Below are 22,344 nucleotides of genomic sequence, written 5' to 3' on the forward strand. Positions count from 1 at the left end.
TAATGTCAACTTTTTGTTACATATATTTACAACAGTATTTAGATTTTAACAGAAATCAGATCAATAATATAGAAAAGAAATTGAACAATATAACCTAATATCTAATGCAGGCATCCCCAAACTGCGGCCCTCCAGATGTTTTGGCCTACAACTCCCATGATCCCTAACTAACAGGACCAGTGATCAGGCATGATGGGAATTGTAGTCCAAAACATCTGGAGGGCCGAAGTTTGGGGATGCCTGATCTAATGGATATATTTATATAAAAGGGAAAAAAATGATTCCCCCCCTCAATCTATCTTAAAATCTACCAGTCAGTTTTGTATATTCTGTTAACATTTCACAAATGGAAAATAGGGGTGCTCTGTACCAGACAGAGTTGGACAAGGGATGGAGTCTTTTAGCTCAGTAGCCTAACATAGCAGACAGTGGTGAAGCCAAAACAATCCACACTCAGATGTGCCACAAGCAGGAAGTGGGAACGAAAACTGCCATACATCCAAAAAGTGCTCCAGTTGACACAAGCACTGAGATAACTACAGTCTATACAACAAATCAGTACATAAAAGATGCATGTATGCCCTTGCATTGCCTTTATTTCATTTAGGGGATATTGATCCCTTTTAACAGCAGATGAACACAGGGACATAGGAATAACAGACATAGAAAGGTCTGATGTAATATACAATTACTGATTCATACTTGTATACATGAAATGATTAACCTGATCCCACAGCTCAGGTTGTAAGTGGGTGTGGCTTAGCAGGCTCTCAGCAACTTCTGCTCTCCCGCTGTCAGTCTTTTTACGTAGTGCTTCCTGAGACAAGCAAGGAACCATGCAGTCAGTGGCTCCCGGCTGCAAGGAAAACCAAATGACCTGAATATTTTTTTTTAAAAGGGAGATTCAATGCCTGCATCTCCTGCATCTTTGCACAATCGTTTTTGTAAGGAAACCAAGAAAACCTTTTCCCATCCTTATTTTATTGCCAGTGAATGGAGACTTGTTTGATGCAACTTCTGGAAACTATGAGTAAAACATTCAATTATTTGCAAAGCTAAGTGTGATTTATTCTAGCCTAAGCATTTTTGTGGGAAACATTTGTTTAAAGGTGAGTGAGGGCAAATGAAGATCTAACCAAGTTTTAATGTGCTTGGCACAATTGCCATTGTGCTTAACTCTTCTACTAGATAGTAGGAGCTCTCTTCCAGACCTCTCTTCCCAACAAGATCAAGCACTGGAACCATTGCATGGAATTCTTTAAAATATGAGGCTTCCTCTAGGCTACTGTTGCCTCTGTCACTCTACACATTTAGAATTAATTAGCAGGGCTCACAAGGTTGTATTGCAGGGGGTTGGACTAGATGACCCTCAGGGTCCCTTCAAACTCTACAATTCTATGGTCTACCTCTACCATGTGTTGAAAGTCCCAACCACATAGCACACCACATCCAGAGTTCACAAGTGTTCTCTCTTCTCCTAGCAAAAATGTTATTTTTACTCCATACTTTCTCTTAACCCATTCCTTCTGACAGTCAAGCTGTCTTTGCCTATTCACTTTTACCACACACACTCTCCTGATTTGTGTTCTGACTTCAATAGGTTTTGCTCGAGGAGCATCTTCAACACTGATTCAATGGAACAAGAAGTACTTTTGAGCACGTGCAGAGTGCTGTTACCCCACAGCTGCAATCTTCAGACAATTAACACTCGGGAGCAGATGTTTCAGAATGAGGAGTTAGCCCATCGTCCTCTTCCCTCCACACGAAATAATATACACCCCTGCTTTCCTATCTCTGCCCTCCTCCATTTCATTTCCCTTTCATTTCCCTTTCATTATAATAACTTAGCAGCAAAATGGAAGAATGCCCTTCTAAATTTTTAAACTGTCAATATTGATGCAATTTATTAATAAGAGAGAGATTGGAGGGCTGAACCAACAATTTCCCTAGCACAAATTCCTTCTGCCCTCCACCCCCTTCAGACTACAGTTATAACTCCAGTTCTTTCTTGTATTTCTGTGTTTTGAACAAGCAGATCCTACTTTGCAAACATTTAAGCCATGTTGTTTATTGGTCTCTTTTTGGTAACACATCGGAAGCTGGCATAGTAGGTCAGAATACTGTATTTGTTGATCTGACTGAGCATTGGTCAACTGTGATTAAGGCAAGACACAGAACTGCCAAGTTCAGTTCTTTGCAATGCTTACTACATTATGCCTGGTAGAAGACAACTAGAATGGTGTGGCTGCCTGTTGAGACTAGGGAGTCTGTGGTGCAAATTTGTGCAGTTTTAAGTCAGAAGCAGACTTTTGGGGGGATGACTAACTTCCACAGTTTGGTCCCCGATCAAAGTTGGACTTTTCTTGTAACAGCATCTGGAACCTTTCCTGCTTTTAAGTCTCACTGGTGTTCCCAGTAGATTTGTCCTTTATAACATAATTTTCCATTATGACTTCATTTTCCATTAACACAACAACGTGGAACATCTAGCAATAAAATGTCTGGGATGGCAATGACGCATGATGTCACAGGCAAGCCCAGAGGCTATTGTTCCACACAGTCCTTTCAACATTATGGTTTTGAACGCAGCAGCACATTCATTTGGAATGACGGATGAATTTGCCAGGGCAACCCTAAAAAATGCTGTGTCCCCTTCCCACTGCGTTGGCATGTAAGGTCCACAGTGTTCTTTTCTGCCTTGTCTCTGCTACCAGCACCAAAATACTTCAGTTCCTTCTGACTTTTGATGTGCATTTTCAAGTGTTCTATGACGTGCATTTAAAGCCTAACTTCTGACAAAATTCTATTTTGCTGCTCTTTCTGGTGATCAGAGTGTTCTTGCTGTGCAATTTTTTACGTTGTCAGAAGTAGCCCCTCTGTAGAAGGAAAATCAATTTGATAGTGAGTGAGACCACGGTTTTGTGCTATATTTTTGCATTGCTCTCTGTCTCTCTGTCTGGTGCAAAACAAAGAGCCTCAATTGTAAAGGCTGGACTGGTGTGCAGATCTAGTTGTTACAGTCATACCATGTTGATCCCCTTGAGGATCCTCATACCAGCCGCTCTGGCATCTTTCTCATCACTGGCTTCCTACTCTGGCCTTGTCCTATTTTCCTTATGAGCTTCCATGACATCATTTGTAGGCTTGCCACTTGGACTCTTTGTCCCAGAATGACTCCCAAGTCTGTAATCCCCTCCCCAGCTTTACAAATCACCCCACATACAGGCCTTCGAATCCATTCCCCCCCCCCAGTTTTCTTTCTTTGAACACTGCTTTAGTAGACACCGTCCTCTTAGTTCTGTTCCCCTAACCTGCTCGCTCTGCAAACGGAGCAGAATGCATCCCCCTCTTCCCACCCTCTTAATTTCCTCTTTTTTGATTCCCGATCAAGCCCACACCATCCTTGGGGCATTTCTGTCTTTATTTTTTAAAAAAAATTAATTAAAATTTCATTTTATAATATTTAATCACATCCTCATTATCCACTTTACTTCTTTTTCTCTTAAGAGCTTAACGACCCCCCCCCCGCCTCTTGGTTTTCAAAGTTCATCTTTATGGCATAGCATTTATACATTTTCCAATTTACATTTCACTCACTTCAAATGTCACAATTTTAAAATAAATATGAAAAAGGTAAGAACCATTATCATTATAAGTCTTCTTACAACCCTGCTAGTGTTGTTAGTTGTTTACAATGGTCCTTCAAATAGTGTATACCTAAATTTGCTCCAGTCTTTTTGGAAAGCTTGATCGCGCTGGTGTCGGATTTTTCCGTTCAGCTTTGCCAATTCCACAAAGTCCATCATCTTCATCTGCCACTCTTCGTTGGGGCATTTCTGTCTTATCTCTACATGCCAAAGGGAGACGAATATAGAATCATAGAATCGTAGAGTTGGAAGAGACCACAAGGGCCATCCAGTCCAACCCCCTGCCGAGCAGGAAACGCCATCAAAGCATTCTTGACATGTGCCTGTCAAGCCTCTGCTTAAAGACCTCCAAAGAAGGAGACTCCACCACACTCCTTGGTAGCAAATTCCACTGCCGAACAGCTCTTACTGTCAGGAAGTTCTTTCTAATGCTGTTAACAGATGCTGTTACAACAACTTTCCAACTTTGATCGGGGACCAAACTGTGGAAGTTAGTCATCCCCCCAAAAGTCTGCTTCTGACTTTCTTTCTAATTGCTCTCCATCCTTGTTTCACCTTCTCCTCCGCAGGTGCCCCCCCCCAGCCTGACCTTGTTCACTGTCAGTGGGGTCTTTGGCAGGTACGCACAGAAGTGTGGCATAGTTGTCACTGCCTTGCTTCTTTAAAACACATGGAAACAGCAGCCTTTAAAAAATCCCATGTAGGGCATAGTTGGGTGGGCAACCCATCGGCAGGGTGTGCCTTGCAAGCCACAGGATATGGCCTGGCCTCTGTTGCTTAGTCTCCTGATCTCAACACTGAGTTAGGAGAGAAAGAGCTCTGCCTGATCTTGGGATGGCTCTGTGAAGTACAGGCAGCGTTGCTTATCACCTGATCTCAACATTGTCGGAATCAGCATTAAGTCTTGGAGATACTTTTTTTAAAATAATAATAATAATCCCTGTGTCTCCTCTATACAGCAGGCAGAGTGGAAATGCTGTCCTGTTCATAGAATGAGGGTTCACCTGCATGTACACTTAATAATAAATAGGACCCTGCTTACATGTGCCCATCAGATAACGTGGCTGACCGTCAGTGAGGGCCCTCGAGCCAAAAAATGTTTGCCAACCCAATGTAGAAAGAGTAATCCGTGTCTTGAATCTGTAAACTTTGTAAGTTTTATTCATCTATTTATTTGCCTATTTATTTATTTTGCTTCATAAAATTTATACGCCACATTTTGTAAAAACAAGCAAACAAACCACAAAGTGGATTGCAGAAGACCAAACAGTAAAATGGAGGAAAACTCACAACTATACTTTAAAATACACACAAGTTAAATACATATCAGACTAAAATTACCTCAACTTTCTAAGCATCTTGGGTAGGCTTGTCTAAACAAGAATGTTTTTAGCAGGCCCCCAAAAGAGTACAGTGAAGGTGCATGCTTGAGCTCATTTTCCCATTTTAAATTTACCTTCACTTTTTGTCATTGCCAACTAATAGGTGTTAAAAGTGTGACAATGGATGTTGTTTTATATCTTCCCACCTTTCCACACCAATGTCTAGTATCATCCTAATTATTTCTCTAATATGTTGATGTGCTTGTAAACAACATGCATTTCCAAATGTTAACTACTGTTCCCTGCTGCTGTTCTCAGAATACAGTGAGGGGGGAAAGTACCGGTATTTGATCCCCTGCTAAATTTGCCCGTTTGCCCTCTGAGGAAGAAATGACCATAATTTTAATGGTAGCTTTATTGTAGCTGTGAGAGACAGAAGAACAACAGGAAAACCCCAGAAACCCAGAAGACAAAAGCATAGCTGCCAAGTTTCCCCGTATTCCCCGGGAAACCCCCATGTTTCCAGCTGTCCCCAGCCGAAAAACCGGATTTTTTTTTGTTTCCCCCCGGTTTATTCTGGTGTGGCAGCCATTTCGGAACTGGGTGGAGCATGCTCAGAAGTGACTTTTGATGCTGCTTTGCCCAGTTCCAAAATGGCTGCAGCGCGACTTCTGGTGTGGCGGCCATTTTGGAACAGGGCAGAGCAGCATCAAAAGTCGCTTCTGAGCATGCTCCGCCCAGTTCCAAAATGGCGGCAGCGCTAATTCCAGTCCAGTCCCTTATTTCTCAGGCTGGAACTTGGCAGGTATGCAAAAGTCAGAGATTGATGTGCATTATAATGAGTGAACTAAGTATTTGATCCCCTATCAACCAGCCAGATGTCAGGCTACCTGCTATCTTCACTGTATGTAACGAGCTGAGATTAGAAGCACCTGCTGTAAGGGAGAGGTCTTACCTGTAATCCCAGCTCCTTACAGTACCTGTACAAAAGACACCTGTTGACAGAAGCAATCAATCCAGCAGATTCCAAAGTAGCCACCATGACCAAGACCCAATAAACCCACCATCTTTTTCAGTTTCCTCTCCTGCCATTCTCCAGTTTTCTATGGCTGCTTGCCACTTTTGTAGATTATTGCCATGAGCAGATACAGTGCTGGAAGGAGAGGAACATGAATGCTTAGAACAGACATAGGCAAACTTAGGACAGGAATAGGCAAATGTGGCCCTCCAGATGTTTTGGGACTACAACTCCCATCATCCTTCACCACTGGTCCTGTTAGCTAGGGATGATGGGAGTTGTAGTCCCAAAACATCTGGAGGGCCGAGTTTGCCTATGCCTGGCTTAGAAGAACATGTGATCCTTTCATGTATGTGGCTGGAATCTGCCATAGAAATCTTGCTTGTGATGTTTCCTAAACATGCTTCTTCCTGGACAAGAGATACTGACGCATGCAAGAGTACCCAGCGGCTAATGTACCCCACTCAGCATTATCAATTGCCCTCTTTCTTCTGTCTCAATGTGTCTGAACGCTGTCTTTCATCTTCTAACTGGAGTGTCTCCTTGTTTACCTTTGCAAAGGAAAAAAATGCCAGCCATCTTAAAAGGTTGCTCAGGCAGCAGTCTCCCGAGAACATAGAATACTGTAAAGGTCCTGCGCAAATTTTAATGAGCAAATTTAACTGCCGCAGCTAACCTCTTGCCTCGAGGCATCTGTTTTACGCTGTTAATAAGGTCACAACTATCCTTGGATTTGAGTTTGGGGACCTAGTAGTATCGAGCAGAATACAAAATACTGGCACACACGGCGTGGAAGGAGGAATAGGCGTCCATAAGCAACGGAGGAAGGGGGAAGTAAAACGGACTTGTTTCGAATTCTATATGCAATACTCAAGAGATAGAAAGTGGAGTGAAAATTCCAGGGGCAATGCCACAGTTTAATGGGATGGCACCTAAAATTGGAACATGTCAGAAGAGAAACTATATGTTCAGCAAATTCTGCGATTACAATAAATTATGTAAATTGCTGTAAATTACCAGTTGTGCCAATTTGCTATGATAACACCTTGGAACTACTTTTGGGAGGAAATTGTGGTTCTTTGTCACATGATTAAGATGGAGGGTTACAAAACTCAGTAGCTTTCACAAATATGATTGCTGATTTTGGGGGGGGGGGCTGGGGGGTTAATCCTTTCACCACTCATACTTCTTCCCAGACATCCATCCTGCTTAGGGTTCTTTGAGGTGGATACTCAGAAATATTCAGAATTGAGAGCTGCATTCTGTGCTTTCTATAACCCCAGGGCTTCAGTTTTTAGATTTCCTGTCTATATTAATGTGCGATAGGTGAATGCATGGATATAATAATGGCATCCAGGACGTCACCCACCCAATAGTGCAGAAACAGAAGCTGAACATGAGGTCAGAAAGAGGATTTTTCAAGGAAGACTTTTGATACTTATGCACACCGTAATTATTAAGATGACTGAAAAGTTTCCATTTTAAGCTGTAATAAGCTGAATTATAGACCAGTATTAACTGTACTTCTTGAATTTTGACATCATGTTGGCCACGGTATGTCACTTAATTTTGTTAGTTAAACACTTTTGAACACATGGCACAATTTATTTCAGTACGGCCTTTGGCTATCAACCATATATTTGGGGCATGGCAATTTTATTGAATTCAAGAAGGGAAAAGATCTGAGTGTACATGGCAGTTAAATATCCTTTGGAGACAGTGTTATAGCTTCCTCACTTTCTATATATAGGCAGAGATTATTGTGCAGATGTTGCTTATGGACAGGAAGTTTGGCCTTCCCCTTCCTCCTTGCCGTCTACGATGTGTTTGAAGTTAGCTGTACAATGTCCTGCTGGCCTGCTGTGCTTCTCTTTTAATAGCATATGTTTGATATGGAGTCTGCTTGCATTGCCAGGCCTCTTATGTTTGATAGGCTCTATGTGGAGGATGTGGCTTGTCACAACTGCATGAAACGGGGAAAGGGGATCAGAAGAGAAGCGGTCTGTTGTCAATTTTTATTTGAGCAAGACAAAATCCTTATCCTTAACACTAAGGCGTGCTTCACGCATGACATTTCTCTTACATGGATGCATGCTGGTAGGGGTTGGGAGGTGGGAAATAAACATTATTTCGGACTATTGTGACAGCCAGTTGACCAACCAAATATTGTTAGATACAGAGTGAAGCCACAAATGCAACTGTGAATGTAGGACAGGCATCCCCAAACTCAGCCCTCCAGATGTTTTGGGACTGCAATTCCCATCATCCCTGACCACTGGTCCTGTTAGCTAGGGATGATGGGAGTTGTAGTCCCCAAAACATCTGGAGGACCGAGTTTGGGGATGCCTGATGTAGCATGTCACTCATCCAACCTTGTTAAGTTACACAAATTCATTTAACTTTTTTAAAAAAGTGACATTATTAACTGATTTGCTGTTGTAGCTATCGTAAGTATCAGATATATTGCTTCGTGCCAGTATTATTTATTGATTACAGGTTACATCAATTATTTAAAAATAGCTGTTCTTTGTGTTACTGGTCGTTTGACCTTAATCCTCTTTTGACCGTTCAGGTGTCCAATTCTAGCAGATATTCTGTTTCGGAATGGGGGGGGGGCGGGTTTCTAGATGTCATGGAAAGTCACAGTTGTCTTAGATTTTCAATGTGTATCCTGCATGTGGCAAAATGGGTGTATTCACTACCACCCCAGATGATAGGGTACATGTCTTTCCAACATCCATGCGAGGGGAAAACATCCTGACACAGCCATTAATTGGCCCCAGTTAGCTTGTTCAAAGTGAGCAGAATTTTGAACTGCTGGAGAAATGGAAGTTTTCTGTCTCATTCAGTTTTCCTTGTTCGAATAATAATTGCAAAGAAGGCAGAGGCGGCTTTTGTTTTTAAAGGCTGGTTAAACAACTTTATTTTGGTGAAGCATTACTCAAAATAGCTATTTAATTTACATAAACATTTATTCCAATTTTTATCGTATGCTCTCTGGGTATGTTAATTATAAGTTGCTCTGTTGTTACAATCAGTGGGGGTTTTTTAATAGGAAAAATAGGTGCCGGTATGCACTATACACCAACCAACACCCCCACCACTCACTCCCCCTCCCACCTTTGCCGCTTCCTCCTCCTCCATCACTGCTGCTTCCTGCGGAAGGCACAGCCTCTTGGAGGTGCTTTGGCGAAACCCTTACGATTGCCAAATCTCCTTCCAGGAAGGTGCCTGACGATCATAAAAGTTGCGCCAAAGCAGAGGCACTTTGGCCCAACTCTTGCAGTTACCAAAAGGCGCTTTGTCGATTGTAAGGGTTGCATCCAAGCACCTCTAGGAGGCTGTGCCTTCCGCAGGAAGCAGCAGTGACAGAGAAGGAGGTCAAGCAGCAAAGGTGAGGAGGGGGCGCGAGTGAGTGGGGGGGGGAGCGGCGGTAGCAAGATGGTGGCAGTATGTCGTCGGCGTAATAATAATAATAATAATAATAATAATAATAATTTATTATTTATACCCCACCCATCTGGCTGGGTTTCCCCAGCCACTCTGGGTGGCTTCCAACAAAAGATTAAAAATACATTAAAACTTCAAACATTAATGTCTTCTAAAAGTCAGATAGTGGTTTATTTCCTTGACATCTGATGGGAGGGCGTTCCACAGGGCGGGCACCACTACCGAGAAGGCCCTCTGCCTGGTTCCCTGTAACCTCACTTCTCACAGTGAGGGAACCGCCAGTGAGCTGGACCTCACTGGGCAGAACGATGGGGGTGGAGGTGCTCCTTCAGGTATACTGGGCCGAAGCTTGTACCGATGCGTACCAACAACAAAAAAGCCCTGGTTACAATGAAAGTTATGGTAAGCATAACAGAAAAATGGGCCAAGTCATTTCTAATTTCATTTCTTCATTTTCCATACTCTCTGGGACAGCAAATGTGATAAAACTTAGCAATTCCTATTCGGATTCCTTTTGTACAGGATCAGTGCTGACTCTTTTTCTGCCTCTCCCTTACCAGGTTTCTCTGGATAGTGTTCAATTTGCGCAGCCTGAGTCCGTGTACAGGATTTTTGGAGAAGTGAGCCTGACACACTTTCGCTCCACACTTGCCCTTCCCTGCTATTTTTAGGGCAGCTGGGGAAGAGGGCCTCACTTATTGGGCAGTTGTGGTCATTAATGCCTTGCTGAAGGGTTCAATTAAACAACTTTGCTAATTTTTGAATTTTCTAGCAAGGTTCTTCAGTGTGGCAGATATTGATTCGTTTCGTTATGGCTTGCAACTTGATTTGGGGAGTGAAACTTCCTTAGATGCTATAGTGATGACCTGTGCCAGGAGAAAGATGTGGAGAGTGTGACCTTGTTGTTTTCAGTGCTACTAGCTGTAATGAACCATGGGGCCCTTTCAGAACTGCTTTACTGGTGTAGGGCAGGGATACAGTGTGCAGCTTGAGGGTAGGTCTGAGAAAATACTTCTGGAAGATATCTACTCTGCCCCATGGATGATAGGCTACCACAGGGATGAATCTTGTCTTCTACACTGTTTAACTTCTAGACTGAATCCAACTAAGGGGAAAGCAGATCTTTTAAAAAATAAAATCAGATTTTTGATTAGTTTTCTTTTAATTGTATGCACAAAGTTTCTCTTAAGGGTTTAATTGTTCAATGTAGCTCCCCATCCCTCATCAGTCAGTGCCCAGCAGGTTAGTAATTTCTTCCCCAAGCTTTTGAGACCAGAGCATAGTGTATAAAAATGGTTTATAAGTATTATAGATAAGTCAACCCTCTCCTATTCACCTAGAAGATGTCTTACCAGTCCTTGCTTCATAGCCCTTTTAGGTTTCCCAGTAGTGTTCCTTTTCTGAAAATTGTGTCCTCCCTCAAAAAGGGCGTGTGTTGCGGTGCGACCTGGCAACCAAACCCTGTGTTGTGGGTGGGTACGATTCGATAGCCACAACACCCTGTTGGTAGGTCCCTTGATGCTGGGCTTAATCAGGCCAATGGGACGCTAGCCAGACCGGTCAAGGGACCTATATATGCCCATGCATGTGACCCAGCGCTTCCTCTTTTGGTCAGTGCATCGGAACACCCGTCCACCTCTCCCTACTCTTAGGGCTTGTGCGCTTGACCTTGATATGCTGTTATGTGTCATGTGTCATTGGGACAGGGACACAGCAGGAATTCCCCCCCCCCTTGGCTGATTGGCTGGTGCCACTTGGGTTTCACCTTCTGCATAGCAAATTGTCACAACTTGTAAGGTTGCGGATAGGTTCTAATTAGACCCGTGAAACAGTGGTATAAGAAACTGACCCTAAGCTATATATGTATGCAAATAAATTTGCATGTACTTTTTGTGCCCTCCCTCCTTCCCATGTCAATCTTCAAATCATATTGATGTAAGCTAGAGCTGCAGTAAATATTCACATGTTTCAATAATTGGGCAAACAATGGTATTTTCAGGCTCTCTCTCTCCCTCCGTGAAATGATTCAGAAAAAAAGCTTAAATTGTGACTTACAACTCTTTTTAGTTTCTGTTTACTGCTGCTATTTCCCCTAAATGCTGTTGCTACAGTACTGTTGGTACCATTTCCCCCTCCCCCATGTTGGCCATTCTAGCCATTTGGCGAGCCATGCATAGCCAGGCAGATTGGGCTAGGGATCATGGCAGTGAGAGGCTGTAAATTAAGAGTGAGGACAAAGCTCTTGGATCATCATTGCCCTTGTTCTCTAAACAAAAACATTTGCTCTCTTCTGGAGTAACCTCTGAAAAACTATTAGGTAGAGCTATGTGTGTTTTTTGATGCTGTAAGCCAAAATGTGAAAAGCGTCCCCTCCACTTCAGTCCTCCTAGTGCATAGCATTGCCTTAATTTTGAAATGTAATATGACACATGTGTCGTATTAAGAAAGGTAATAAAAACTTTTGCATCAAAAGGCCAAAAAAATGAGTCTTGGAAATGAACATCCGGTATCCTTCCCTATTTCACCTACCCATTATATTGTTAATATATCACCATATTTAACGGAAGTCAAAGTGAAAGACACAGAGTCTATGATTATGAGATATCAGAGAACAAAATAATAAAAATCATGATTGAAGACTGAACTAGGCTTATCCTCCCATCTGTCTCATTAAAATACTTAACTGTTCTCTGTGTTTGTCTTCCTGGAAATCAGCTTAGCTTCCTGATTTGTGCAGAAATGTTGAGTTGCATCTGTGACTGCTTACAAATTGATCCAGTCTGTGAATGTGGTTTCCAAGAGATAAATGTCAGAATCACTCTTGGAAACTTTGTTCTTTGTACAACACTCATCCAAGACTCCTTTGCATTGTATTCTAGCTCCTCCTAAATCTGGTCAGTTCTCACTCAAAAGACCTTTTAATGATGATACTAGCAAAGTAACTGTTTTAAAACGCAACACTCCTCTTGACCTTATTTGTTCTTATGTAGTTTGTCAGGTCTGATTTTTACAACAACAACAACAACAACAACAACAACAACAATAAAAATAATTGTATTATTTACACCCCACCCCATTGACTGGGTTTCACCAGTCACTCTATCTAAAAACATAATAAAAACATCAAGCGTTAAAATCCTTCCAATACAGGACTGTCTTTAGATGTCTTCTAAAAGTTGTGTAATTCTTTATCTCCTTGACAGCAGAAGGGAGTGCGATCCACAGGTAGAGTGCCACTACCAAGAAGGCCCTCTGCCTGGTTCCCTGTACCTTCGCTTTTTGCAGTGAGGGAGAAGAAGAAGCTACACAACTACAAGAAGAAGCATTTAAGGGATCCTCTCTTGACTTTGACCATTCAAGGCTCTTGACTTTCCTCAGGTTCTGAGTTACTAATGGTGTGCTTCAGGGACTGGACTCGAATAATTTTCCATTAACCTATGACAGCCTTTAGGAATCTTAGATCTGGGCACTCCACAATATGAGCAACATCACTGCAAAAAGCTTAGCCAGGTGTGTTGCAGATGAATGTGCAAATGGTTTAATTGCCTTGGTGAACGCTTAACTGGAATGGAATGGGGGACTCGAGAACGCCATCTTGAAAGTGCTTCTGTGCCAGCTATACTTATAGTAAACCTGAGCCATGGACTATGGACTCTTCTTCACAACCATAGAGAAAGTTACTATTTAATCAAAAGGCGAAACAGTTGTGGCTTTTTGGCTTTTTCCAATCCTGAAGAGGACACATTGAAACTGAAAAAGTGACCTTTGCTTCCACGTCTCCTAATTATTTCCACTCAGCTGCTCTACTGGCATTAGTCATCTCCATGGGACAGCAGATTGTGTCTCTATTGTTTGGCTGTCCTAATCTCAGCACCACCTTTTAGTATCCTTGCCAAAAGCTTGTACAAAAAAAAAGGGGGATTTATCTTGATTTGCCTCCTTGACTTGGTGAAAGCTTCAGTTAGCACTGTATTCCTGGTTCCAGTGAATACCAAATCCTGCTTCACTACTGGCTTGCTTGCCTTCAGGTCCACTTAGAGTTCCTCTGAGTTAGCAAAGACATGGATCTATATTGACCCTGTTCTCATACAAAAATAATGACTTCATTCTCTTTGCTGGAAACTGGCAGTAAGTATTTCTTTCCATTCTTATAAAATGCTTGGATAGAAACAACAACAATGAGCCATGCATCAGACAGCAGACTCCCTTGAGAACTGAAGATACCAGAGACGGATTCCATCCGTGATGATAAATACTTTGGCTACCTGTTTTGAAACACTCCTAAGCCATGTTGGGGCTATAAACTGAAAGTACTGTAGTATGAAACCCAGCCTCTGTTAAAGTAAGCCAAAACCTATCAGTCTTTCCTTACTGTTCTATTCTCAGTAGGTGAAAGCAACAAAAGCCAAATCTTATGCAAGCATGCTTACTTTTTTTTGGAGGGGGGTTGGGGGGTGGATTACTGAAGTCAATAAGATCTCAATCAATCTTTATTGCGGACAAAGACCAGACAGCAAAATTAATAACAGCAGCGTATACTACATCAGCAAGGGACGCGGGTGGTGCTGTGGTCTAAACCACTGAGCCTCTGGACTTGCCGATCAGAAAGTTGGCGGTTCGAATCCCCGTGACGGAGTGAGCTCCCATTGCTTGGTCCCAGCTCCTGCCAACCTACAAGGGACAAAAGCACATCAAAGTGCAAGTAGATAAATAGGTACCATTCCGGCAGGAAAGTAAACAGTGTTTCCATGCACTGCTCTGGTTTTGCCAGTAGTGGCTTAGTCATGCTGGCCACATGACCCGGAGAAACTGTCTGCGGACAAACGTCAGCTCCCTCGGCCAGTAAAGCGAGATGAGCGCCACAACCCCAGAGTTGTTCACGACTGGACTTAATTGTGGTCAGGGGTCCCTTTACCTTTATACTACATGAGCACCAAGGGGCGGACACAGTAGACGAAATTTAAAATTCCCTATAAACTTGTTTGCATTAAAAATAGCACTCCTTCAGCTAAAATCTATGATCCAGAGTTTAAAGTCTAACCTTTAAACCATTTCCTAAATGCAAGAGTGGGACGCGGGTGGCGCTGTGGGTTCAAACCACTGAGCCTAGGGCTTGCTGATCAGAAGGTCAGTGGTTCAAATCCCCGCGACGGGTTGAGCTCCCGTTGTTCGGTCCCTGCTCCTGCCAACCTAGCAGTTCGAAAGCACGTCAAAGTGCAAGTAGATAAATAGGTACCGCTCTGGCAGAAAGGTAAACGGCATTTCTGTGTGCTGTTCTGGTTCGCCAGAAGCGGCTTTGTCATGCTGGCCACATGACCTGCAAGCTGTATGCCGGCTCCCTCGGCCAGTAAAGCGAGATGAGCGCCACAACCCCAGAGTCGGTCACGACTGGACCTAATGGTCAGGGGTCCCTTTATCTTTAAATGCAAGAGAGCTGCTAGTACATGGGTTGCCAACATGAAACTCTCTAGATGTTGTTGGACTACAACTTGCATGATCCCTGATACTTAGTCATTCTGGCTCCAGGGACACCTGGAGTTTGTAAACAATATGCACAATTTGCAAATAAGTCTTTTTGACTGAATGAAATGCAAATATATGTGGAATTTTCTGTGTGGCAGGGGTAAGACTAGATAAATTGTGTGTGCAAGTAACTTTAAATCAGATGAGGACAGCCTCCCCTAACCTGGTGCTACTCCTACATAGAGCTACAATCCAAAATATCTGTCGGGAAGCAGGTTGAGGAAGGCTGGATTAAGAGATGAGGAAGGAGAAACCTGACCACTGGTCCTGTTAGCTAGGGATGATGGGAGTTGTAGTCCCAAAACATCTGGAGGGCCAAGTTTGCCTATGCCTGGAATCATACAACCAGCAGCAGATACTGGATGTTAAATGAAGCTGGTTTTAAGATGTCAAAGTCATGCTGATCTAGATAAGTGTGTCATTTGGCCTTACACAACCCAGTTATTTGGGAACATTGGATGAAAAGAATAACACCCAAGCCAAACTTCAGTTGTGAGGAAGGGCCACTGGGGAAGAAAAGCCTCGTTGGGCTGTCTCCCACTAGCAGTTATTTTGTTGAATCTAGCCCCTTATTTTTGATTACTTTGTACACTGCTTATATGCCAACATGGCTTCTAAGCAGTATATAGTCAATTAGAAAATATAAATGATATAAAATAAAATCAATTATAAAATCCATAGATCATTAAAATAACATACAATAGCAATTCCATCAGAGTATTAAAACATCCTTAATTAAAATTCATAATAAAGGAAGATTGTCTAAAAGCATGACAACTAAAACGGTTTAAAAAACAGCTAAAAGCAACAAAATCAGAAGTTCAGGATCAAGGGAATGCTTGCTAAACAGCTGTGAGTTCAGGAACTAGTTGCGTGCCAATATTGACAAGACCTCTTGAAATTCAGCTGGGAGGTCATTCCGGATCCCTAGTGCCCAAAATGTAAAAGCCCTTTTCCATGTCACAACAAGTCAATAATGAATTATGGTCAGCATCAGGATCGAGAAGACTTCCAGAGAAAACATACAGTACCTTGATGAAAAAAGTATAGGAAGCGATAAACAATTGTTGCCCAACTATCCCAGGCTTTGTTTGATGCATCTTCAATTTCAGTTAAATGAAGGGAGTTGAAAAATATTTCCTTTTGACTTACTCCTACAGCTGATTTTTATTTTAGAAAATAGTGATATCATGAAATGGGTCTCATCAAAGGACTTCCCTGCATACCCAAAACTGCTTGCATTTTGTAGTTCCTGGATTGTTGCCAAGTTTTTTTGTCAAGTTCTGAAACCAGGCACAAGACAGTCAGTTGCCTCCTAAGCCTCATCATTCCATCTTGTATCTTCTAAGTCTCCATCTACATATCACGCAACTATAGGGATTTCAGTAGGACCCAAGCAAGATCTTTGAAGGCGGGAGGTGGTGGCTATATACAGGCTATAATGCAGGTTACAATACAGGCTGGATACATCCTAAGAGGATGTGAGTACAGTGGTACCTCTACTTACGAATGGAGCTCCGTCCGCCATCTTGGATGCGGATTAGATAGGATTTTTTCTACTTACGAATTTTTAGATAGGGTTGTTTCTACTTACGAATTTTTTCTCCCAATGTATTCCTATGGGATTCGACTTACAAATGTACGTTCAGAACCCATTAAATTCGTAAATAGAGGTACCACTGTATTGGTATTTCCTTTCTTCTTGTATGAGTCTGGCTTGCACTGGTTGAGAGTCCAGAACCACTAATCCCAATTGTAGAGCTTTCTAGAATGTCCTGTTGGTAGCTGAAATGAGTTTTCCAGATGTGATGAAAGTAGAAAATTTCAATAGGAAATTCGGTATGGTGCAAGCAAGCAAATTTTTATTCTTATAATGTGGCCTAGAGAAAGAAGTTTGAGAATCTCAGAGCTAAGCATTCTGAGATGGTAGCTGGTACATTAATCATGCCTTGGTTAATGAATGTTTTGACCAGAAATATGGTAAAGTTAGCAGCCAGATATGAGGAGAACCATTCTTCCTGACCACTTCACTTGGAACGTACCAGTTGCCAGGCTCAGTTTTTCAGTTGATAGTGGTTACTGAGCACTTGATAGGAGCTCATTATTTTCACCTAAGTTAGGGTTTCTCTGAGGGATGGTGATTCATTGTGATAGATTAGAGTGAGCCTGTTGATTAACTTTAAACTAATACTGTATTGCTTGGCTAATAGTCCACTGAAGTTATGTAATCGAGTGAACAATTCATATAATATGTTTGCCAAGGGTGCACAATGAGATGGTTATATTGAATATTCCAGTCCTGCCGTAGATGCTCAGATAATATAACTCCACAGAGAAAAAAGTATACCAAGCAATTCTTCTGCATATTCCACTTACATCCAAAGCCCACCCCCTTGGTTATGTTTGAAAGTGACTGATTTTTGAGTCAAGAGTAGTCATAGTACCAGGTGACCTAGACTGTTGTCAGTCTTAAAACTCTTCCAGGGGTGTCTTGCAGCCACTCTCAGATTAGCCACCCCTCATTTGGGTTGTGGCTGCCTCCACAAGTGAAGCTGTTTTGTCTAGAACAATCTATTAAACAAACTATTTTGATAATTTCTTAGTGTACAATGGTAGTGGCAGCAGCTGCCTGTCTACATCCACTCAGAGATTAAATTTAGTTGGTCTGAAAAGGGTGTGAAAGGCAACAGATTCTTGCTTCTAAAAGCAGTTACACCAAAGCACACATGGGAACACATCATTTATTTCGATAGAAGCTTGTATCAATTAAGTGATTGATTTAATAAGGTAGCTTTTAAAAGAAAACCTATTAATATTAATGCAAATGTAATCTTGTCTAAGGCTTTGCCGCCAGGCTTGCTTAACAAAGTCATATGGACCAATTTTCATGCATCATTGTGTGATGCTGAGTAATCCAGACTAAACCACAGCGAATATGGATGAGACAGCAGTGAATCACTATTAGAATACTTGGAAACAACATTTCCCAGCAGAAATATGCCAATTTTATTTCTCTTCCGTTTTTGATTTTCTTTTTCTCACTGACTCTGATGAATTGAATTGACTTTTGTGCTAACTTTTCCTTTTCTTTTTCTTTTTTTTACATAGAACCAATAGAACCAACAAATAAAAATATTTTCTTAAAAACTAGAAAAGAATCTTTAATCTTAGTTAAACATTAAAAAACTTCCCTATACAGGGCTGTCCTCCTTGGCTTGAGGTTCGCATACCCTCCAACATTCCTCCGATGAAAATGGTGATGTCCTAAGGAAAAGCGGGACAGCTTCTGTAAATCTGTGACTCTCTCTGGAAAATAGGGACACTTGGAGGAGCTGCGTTAGTACTAGTAGGACTGTGAGAGGCATTTGTGGCTATCTTGTAAATAGCCCTGAGTTGATTGCTGGTGGGAAGAACCAAGTAATAGATGGGTTTTTTGTGTGTGTGCGTGTTTTTAAAAAAACTGCCTGTTTAGGATACAAAGTTCAATAATGTGCACTCGCACACACAAATGAACTAGTAAGGATTGTTACAATATTATTTGTAATGCTAATCTATCCTATTCTATCTATTGCGTTTTGCAAGCAGAAGGCCCCACATTCAGTGGGATCTCAGATATTTCTTCCAGCAAGGGCTGTTTTCTGTGCCCATTTTCTGGTGGGAGAGGGAAACCAAATATAATGTGTGGCCTTGCTTGAAGAGAGTATCCTAGAGGCTTCAACAGCATCACTATGCAACTGATAAAAAAGCGATAGCTTAAGAATCTGTGATGGTTTGGTCTGTTTGTATTAGTCTGCCAAACTGCATCATTCTTTCAAATAACCAAACTCTTTTTCTTTCTTTTTTATTCTGCAATGCTTGCCAAGAGCCTGTCAGCCTTTCCATTTGAAACCCCATATTTTCTGGGGTTTGTGAGCACATTGTTTCAATCTGGTCTGAAACTTGGCTCGTGCCCATTAGCAGATATGTTTTCTTAGCAAATTTAATATGGTAAGCTGTTCCTTAACTTGTTGAGGTGGCCGTTTTTCTTTGACTTAACTAGATAGGGGGTATTGCTTTCCAGTCTACTGACTCCAATTAGATTTATGAAAACAGAAACCCTGCTCACTTTAAAAATATGCACATTCCCATGTTTCGTTTGCCACAAGATCTGGCCTCAAGAGTGGTCTGCTTCTTTACTTTGGTCAGTGATTGACTAAACACCACCTACCACCCCTCGCTTAACTCCTCCTCTGTGCATATTTTCCTTTAGTGTATTTGCAGTGTTCTTCGTTTCAGCTGCTCTTTCCTCTCCTTTCCTTCATTCAATTCATATGCATCGCTGGAAGAATTGCTGCATTGAGTCCTCATGGATTTGGCATTACTTCTAAGTGCTATTCTGGATCTGAAGATAGGGATGGTAACAACAGCTATAGATTAACTTGCTCAAGGACTGAACTGTATCCAGCCACTGTTGCTTTGAAACCCTCATCTTGATGCATCCTATTTTTATAATCAAGACTCTTGTGGGTGTCACTTTAGTTCTACTCGATCTTATGTGGAAACTAAAGGTACTTTCACTCTCTATTTTTAATTCATGGTCACAACATGAGAGGCAGAAGCACAATTTGCCCGGCACTTAATTGGTGGGATTTTTTGTTCTGTTTTTTCTTCTTCTTTTTGTCACTTCCTGCCTGAAAGTCTGCAGCTGAGATCTGAAACCCAGGAACTGAAAATTAGCACCACAAGCTGTCTCTTAATCACAAGAGAGAAGGATCTTTATCTGGATGCCAACTGTGCTTCACTATAAACACAGAGTTGATGTGAGATGATGTAGAATTGAGTCTGAATGATACCTGTGCAAGAAGAATGTTTGCTACCACTGGAAAGAAGTTGCTTGGGTGGTAATCTTAACAAGTAGGAGCATGTGCACTGAAGTAAATGCAAGGTGAGGTAGCTGAAATTGAAAGGTGGAAAATGAATGTGTTTAAAAAGCGCCCTAGTCCCCCTGTACTTTTTCAGAGATCTGTGTCGGTGCAGGATGGCGATTCTACAAAAGTAAGAGCTAGTTTGAAGGACTATCATTGGTGCTATCAAGTGAGAAGCAAGAGGACGTTGGAAGAAACAGATTTGGATTTAGGGAAGCTGCTTGGAACTTACCGATGGCAGACTCATCCCAGACTTCAATGGAAAGTGGCCAAGAGGCCAGATGCCGCAAGGACTGCCGAACAGCCTTTGACAGTGTCCCCGTTAATTGCTGACAGTCACCAAGAAGACCCAGAAGAGAAGGCTGTCATGCCAGCGACAAGGCCATTTCGGGTTCCTTTCTGCAGATCTTTATCTGAACCTGCCCCACACTGGAAAGAGAGGAACACAAAGCCACTTCTGCAACCAGAGTGTGGGGAGCAGAACAGTTATTTTGTGCGTGGCTTCTTTTCTACCGTCTCCAGCAGCTTTTCTAAGGCGCTGAATCGGAAGGGGGAACATAATGCTGCCGTGAAAAATGAGCGAGTGGAGAATAGTCAGATGGATTTGACTGAAGGTATTATTTTTCTACTTTCCCTAATGTTCTGTAAGGGTGAGTGAATTACTTGTTTCATAGGGATTGTGTTAATGTGCAGTCCTGTGCGGTCCCCCCCCCCCCCGGAAATAGCCAAAGTTTTTCTGCATTTCCATTGGTCATTTTGTAAAAATAAATAGTATGAAGAAGCTGATTTGTGTTCTCTGATTTGGTGGGCAGCTAGCCTTTCCTCTCCAAAATATTACAGTAACTTATCAATAGCTGTTTAGTGTTGACCTGTTTGTGTAGCACAGGCAGTGACCCTTTTGCGCAGATTCAAAGCATGCACGGCTGTGCACGCATGCATTGCCACAAACTCAAAAGTGGCAGGAAAAGGAGGTGGGGATGTTAACATGCTTATATGTACTCTGCCATCACACCCAAACCAAGGGTTGCATGTATGGTATATACTGAATACACGAAGTAATACAATTTAGTGGAGTCATACCATCTAGTTATGTAGTAAGAAGGTGATTTAATAATAATAATTTATTATTTATACCCCACCCATCTGGCTGGGCTTCCCCAGCCACTCTGGGCGGCTTTCAACAAAATATTAAAATACAGTAATCCATCAAACATTAAAAGCTTCCCTAAACAGGACTGCTTTCAGATGTCTTCTAAAAGTCTGGTAGTTGTTTTTCTCTTTGACATATGATGGGAGGGCGTTCCACAGGGCGGGTGCCACCACTGAGAAGGCCCTCTGCCTGGTTCCCTGTAACTTGGCTTCTCGCAGCGAGGGAATCGCCAGAAGGCCCTCGGTGCTGGACCTCAGTGTCTGGGTAGAACAATGGGGGTGGAGACGCTCCTTCAGGTATACTGGATCGAGGCCATTTAGGGCTTTAAAGGTTAGCACCAACACTTTGAATTGTGCTCAGAAACGTACTGGGAGCCAATGTAGGTCTTTCAGGACCTGTGTTATGTGGTCTCGGCGGCCGCTCCCAGTCACCAGTCTAGCTGCCACATTCTGGATTAGTTGTAGTTTCCAGGTCACCTTGAAAGGTAGCCCCACATAGAGCGCATTGCAGTAGTCCAAGCAAGAGAAAACTAGACCATGCACCACTCTGGAGGGACAGTCCGCGGGCAGGTAGGGTATCAGCCTGTCTACCAGATGGAGCTGGTAAACAGCCGCCCTGGACACAGAATTGACCTGCGCCTCCATAGACAGCTGCGAGTCCAAAATGACTCCTAGGCTGTGCACAGTTACCCCATTCAGGACCAGGGAGTCCTCCACACCTGCCCGCCTCCTGTCCCCCCAAAACAGTACTTCTGTCTTGTCATATCCCAGTTTGTTATTAATCAGCATAAACATGGTTGTTTCGATTGAGGGATTTTTACCTGGGTGTTATGCTGTTACAGCAAAGGTGATTGGTGCAAATGCTTGTCAGGAGTTCTTAAACCTTTGTAGTGTTTTCTGTTACATTTTACTACTGCCACTATGGGGGCAACACTGATGGAAATGTTTCTGCCGTGATTCAGCAAATCCATAGGCCCAGCTTAGAGAGAGCCATATTTACAGTTAAAGGTTTTTCTGAGCTTTCCGCTATCCTGTAGCCACTTGGGTTGCAAAAGAGGCAAGGTACATTTCAGTTTAAAATGTTCAGTTGAGAAGAAAGCCGGCTCATTCAACTTCAAAGAAACAATTCTTAAGTGTTTCTCCCTGTTTTCATTGAGGTCTTGTGCCATCAGGAACAACCAGTAGCCCTTAGATCCTGGCTGGGTTAGGTCCATGGCCCAGTAAACATGCTGCTCTCACTTTGTAAAGGACAATAGCCAACTAGGTGGTATGCAACAAAATAAGGAGTTAGCTTATAGTGCCGCTTAAAGTGGTGGAATTTTTAATTTTTC

General features: G+C 42.3%; 1 protein-coding gene across 6 annotated transcripts in view; it reads left to right on the top strand.

The window, feature by feature from the left end:
* Positions 1-22,344, top strand: part of RASAL2 (RAS protein activator like 2) — a 215,597-nt gene that overhangs the window by 51,364 nt on the left and 141,889 nt on the right. For 4 of the 6 annotated variants that reach the window (XM_035121311.3, XM_035121312.3, XM_060276605.2 and 1 more), the window contains exon 1: positions 18,240-20,478. The exons of the other annotated variants lie outside the window; for them this stretch is intronic. In XM_035121311.3, the coding sequence (XP_034977202.3) occupies positions 19,878-20,478 (601 nt within the window). In that variant the 5' untranslated portion in view covers positions 18,240-19,877. Of the gene's footprint in view, positions 1-18,239; positions 20,479-22,344 lie in introns of those variants that run through there. 6 annotated transcript variants of the gene reach the window in all.

This window comes from Zootoca vivipara, chromosome 7 (genome assembly GCF_965207765.1).
Source record: "Zootoca vivipara chromosome 7, rZooViv2.hap1.1, whole genome shotgun sequence".
NCBI classification, from domain to species: domain Eukaryota; kingdom Metazoa; phylum Chordata; class Lepidosauria; order Squamata; family Lacertidae; genus Zootoca; species Zootoca vivipara.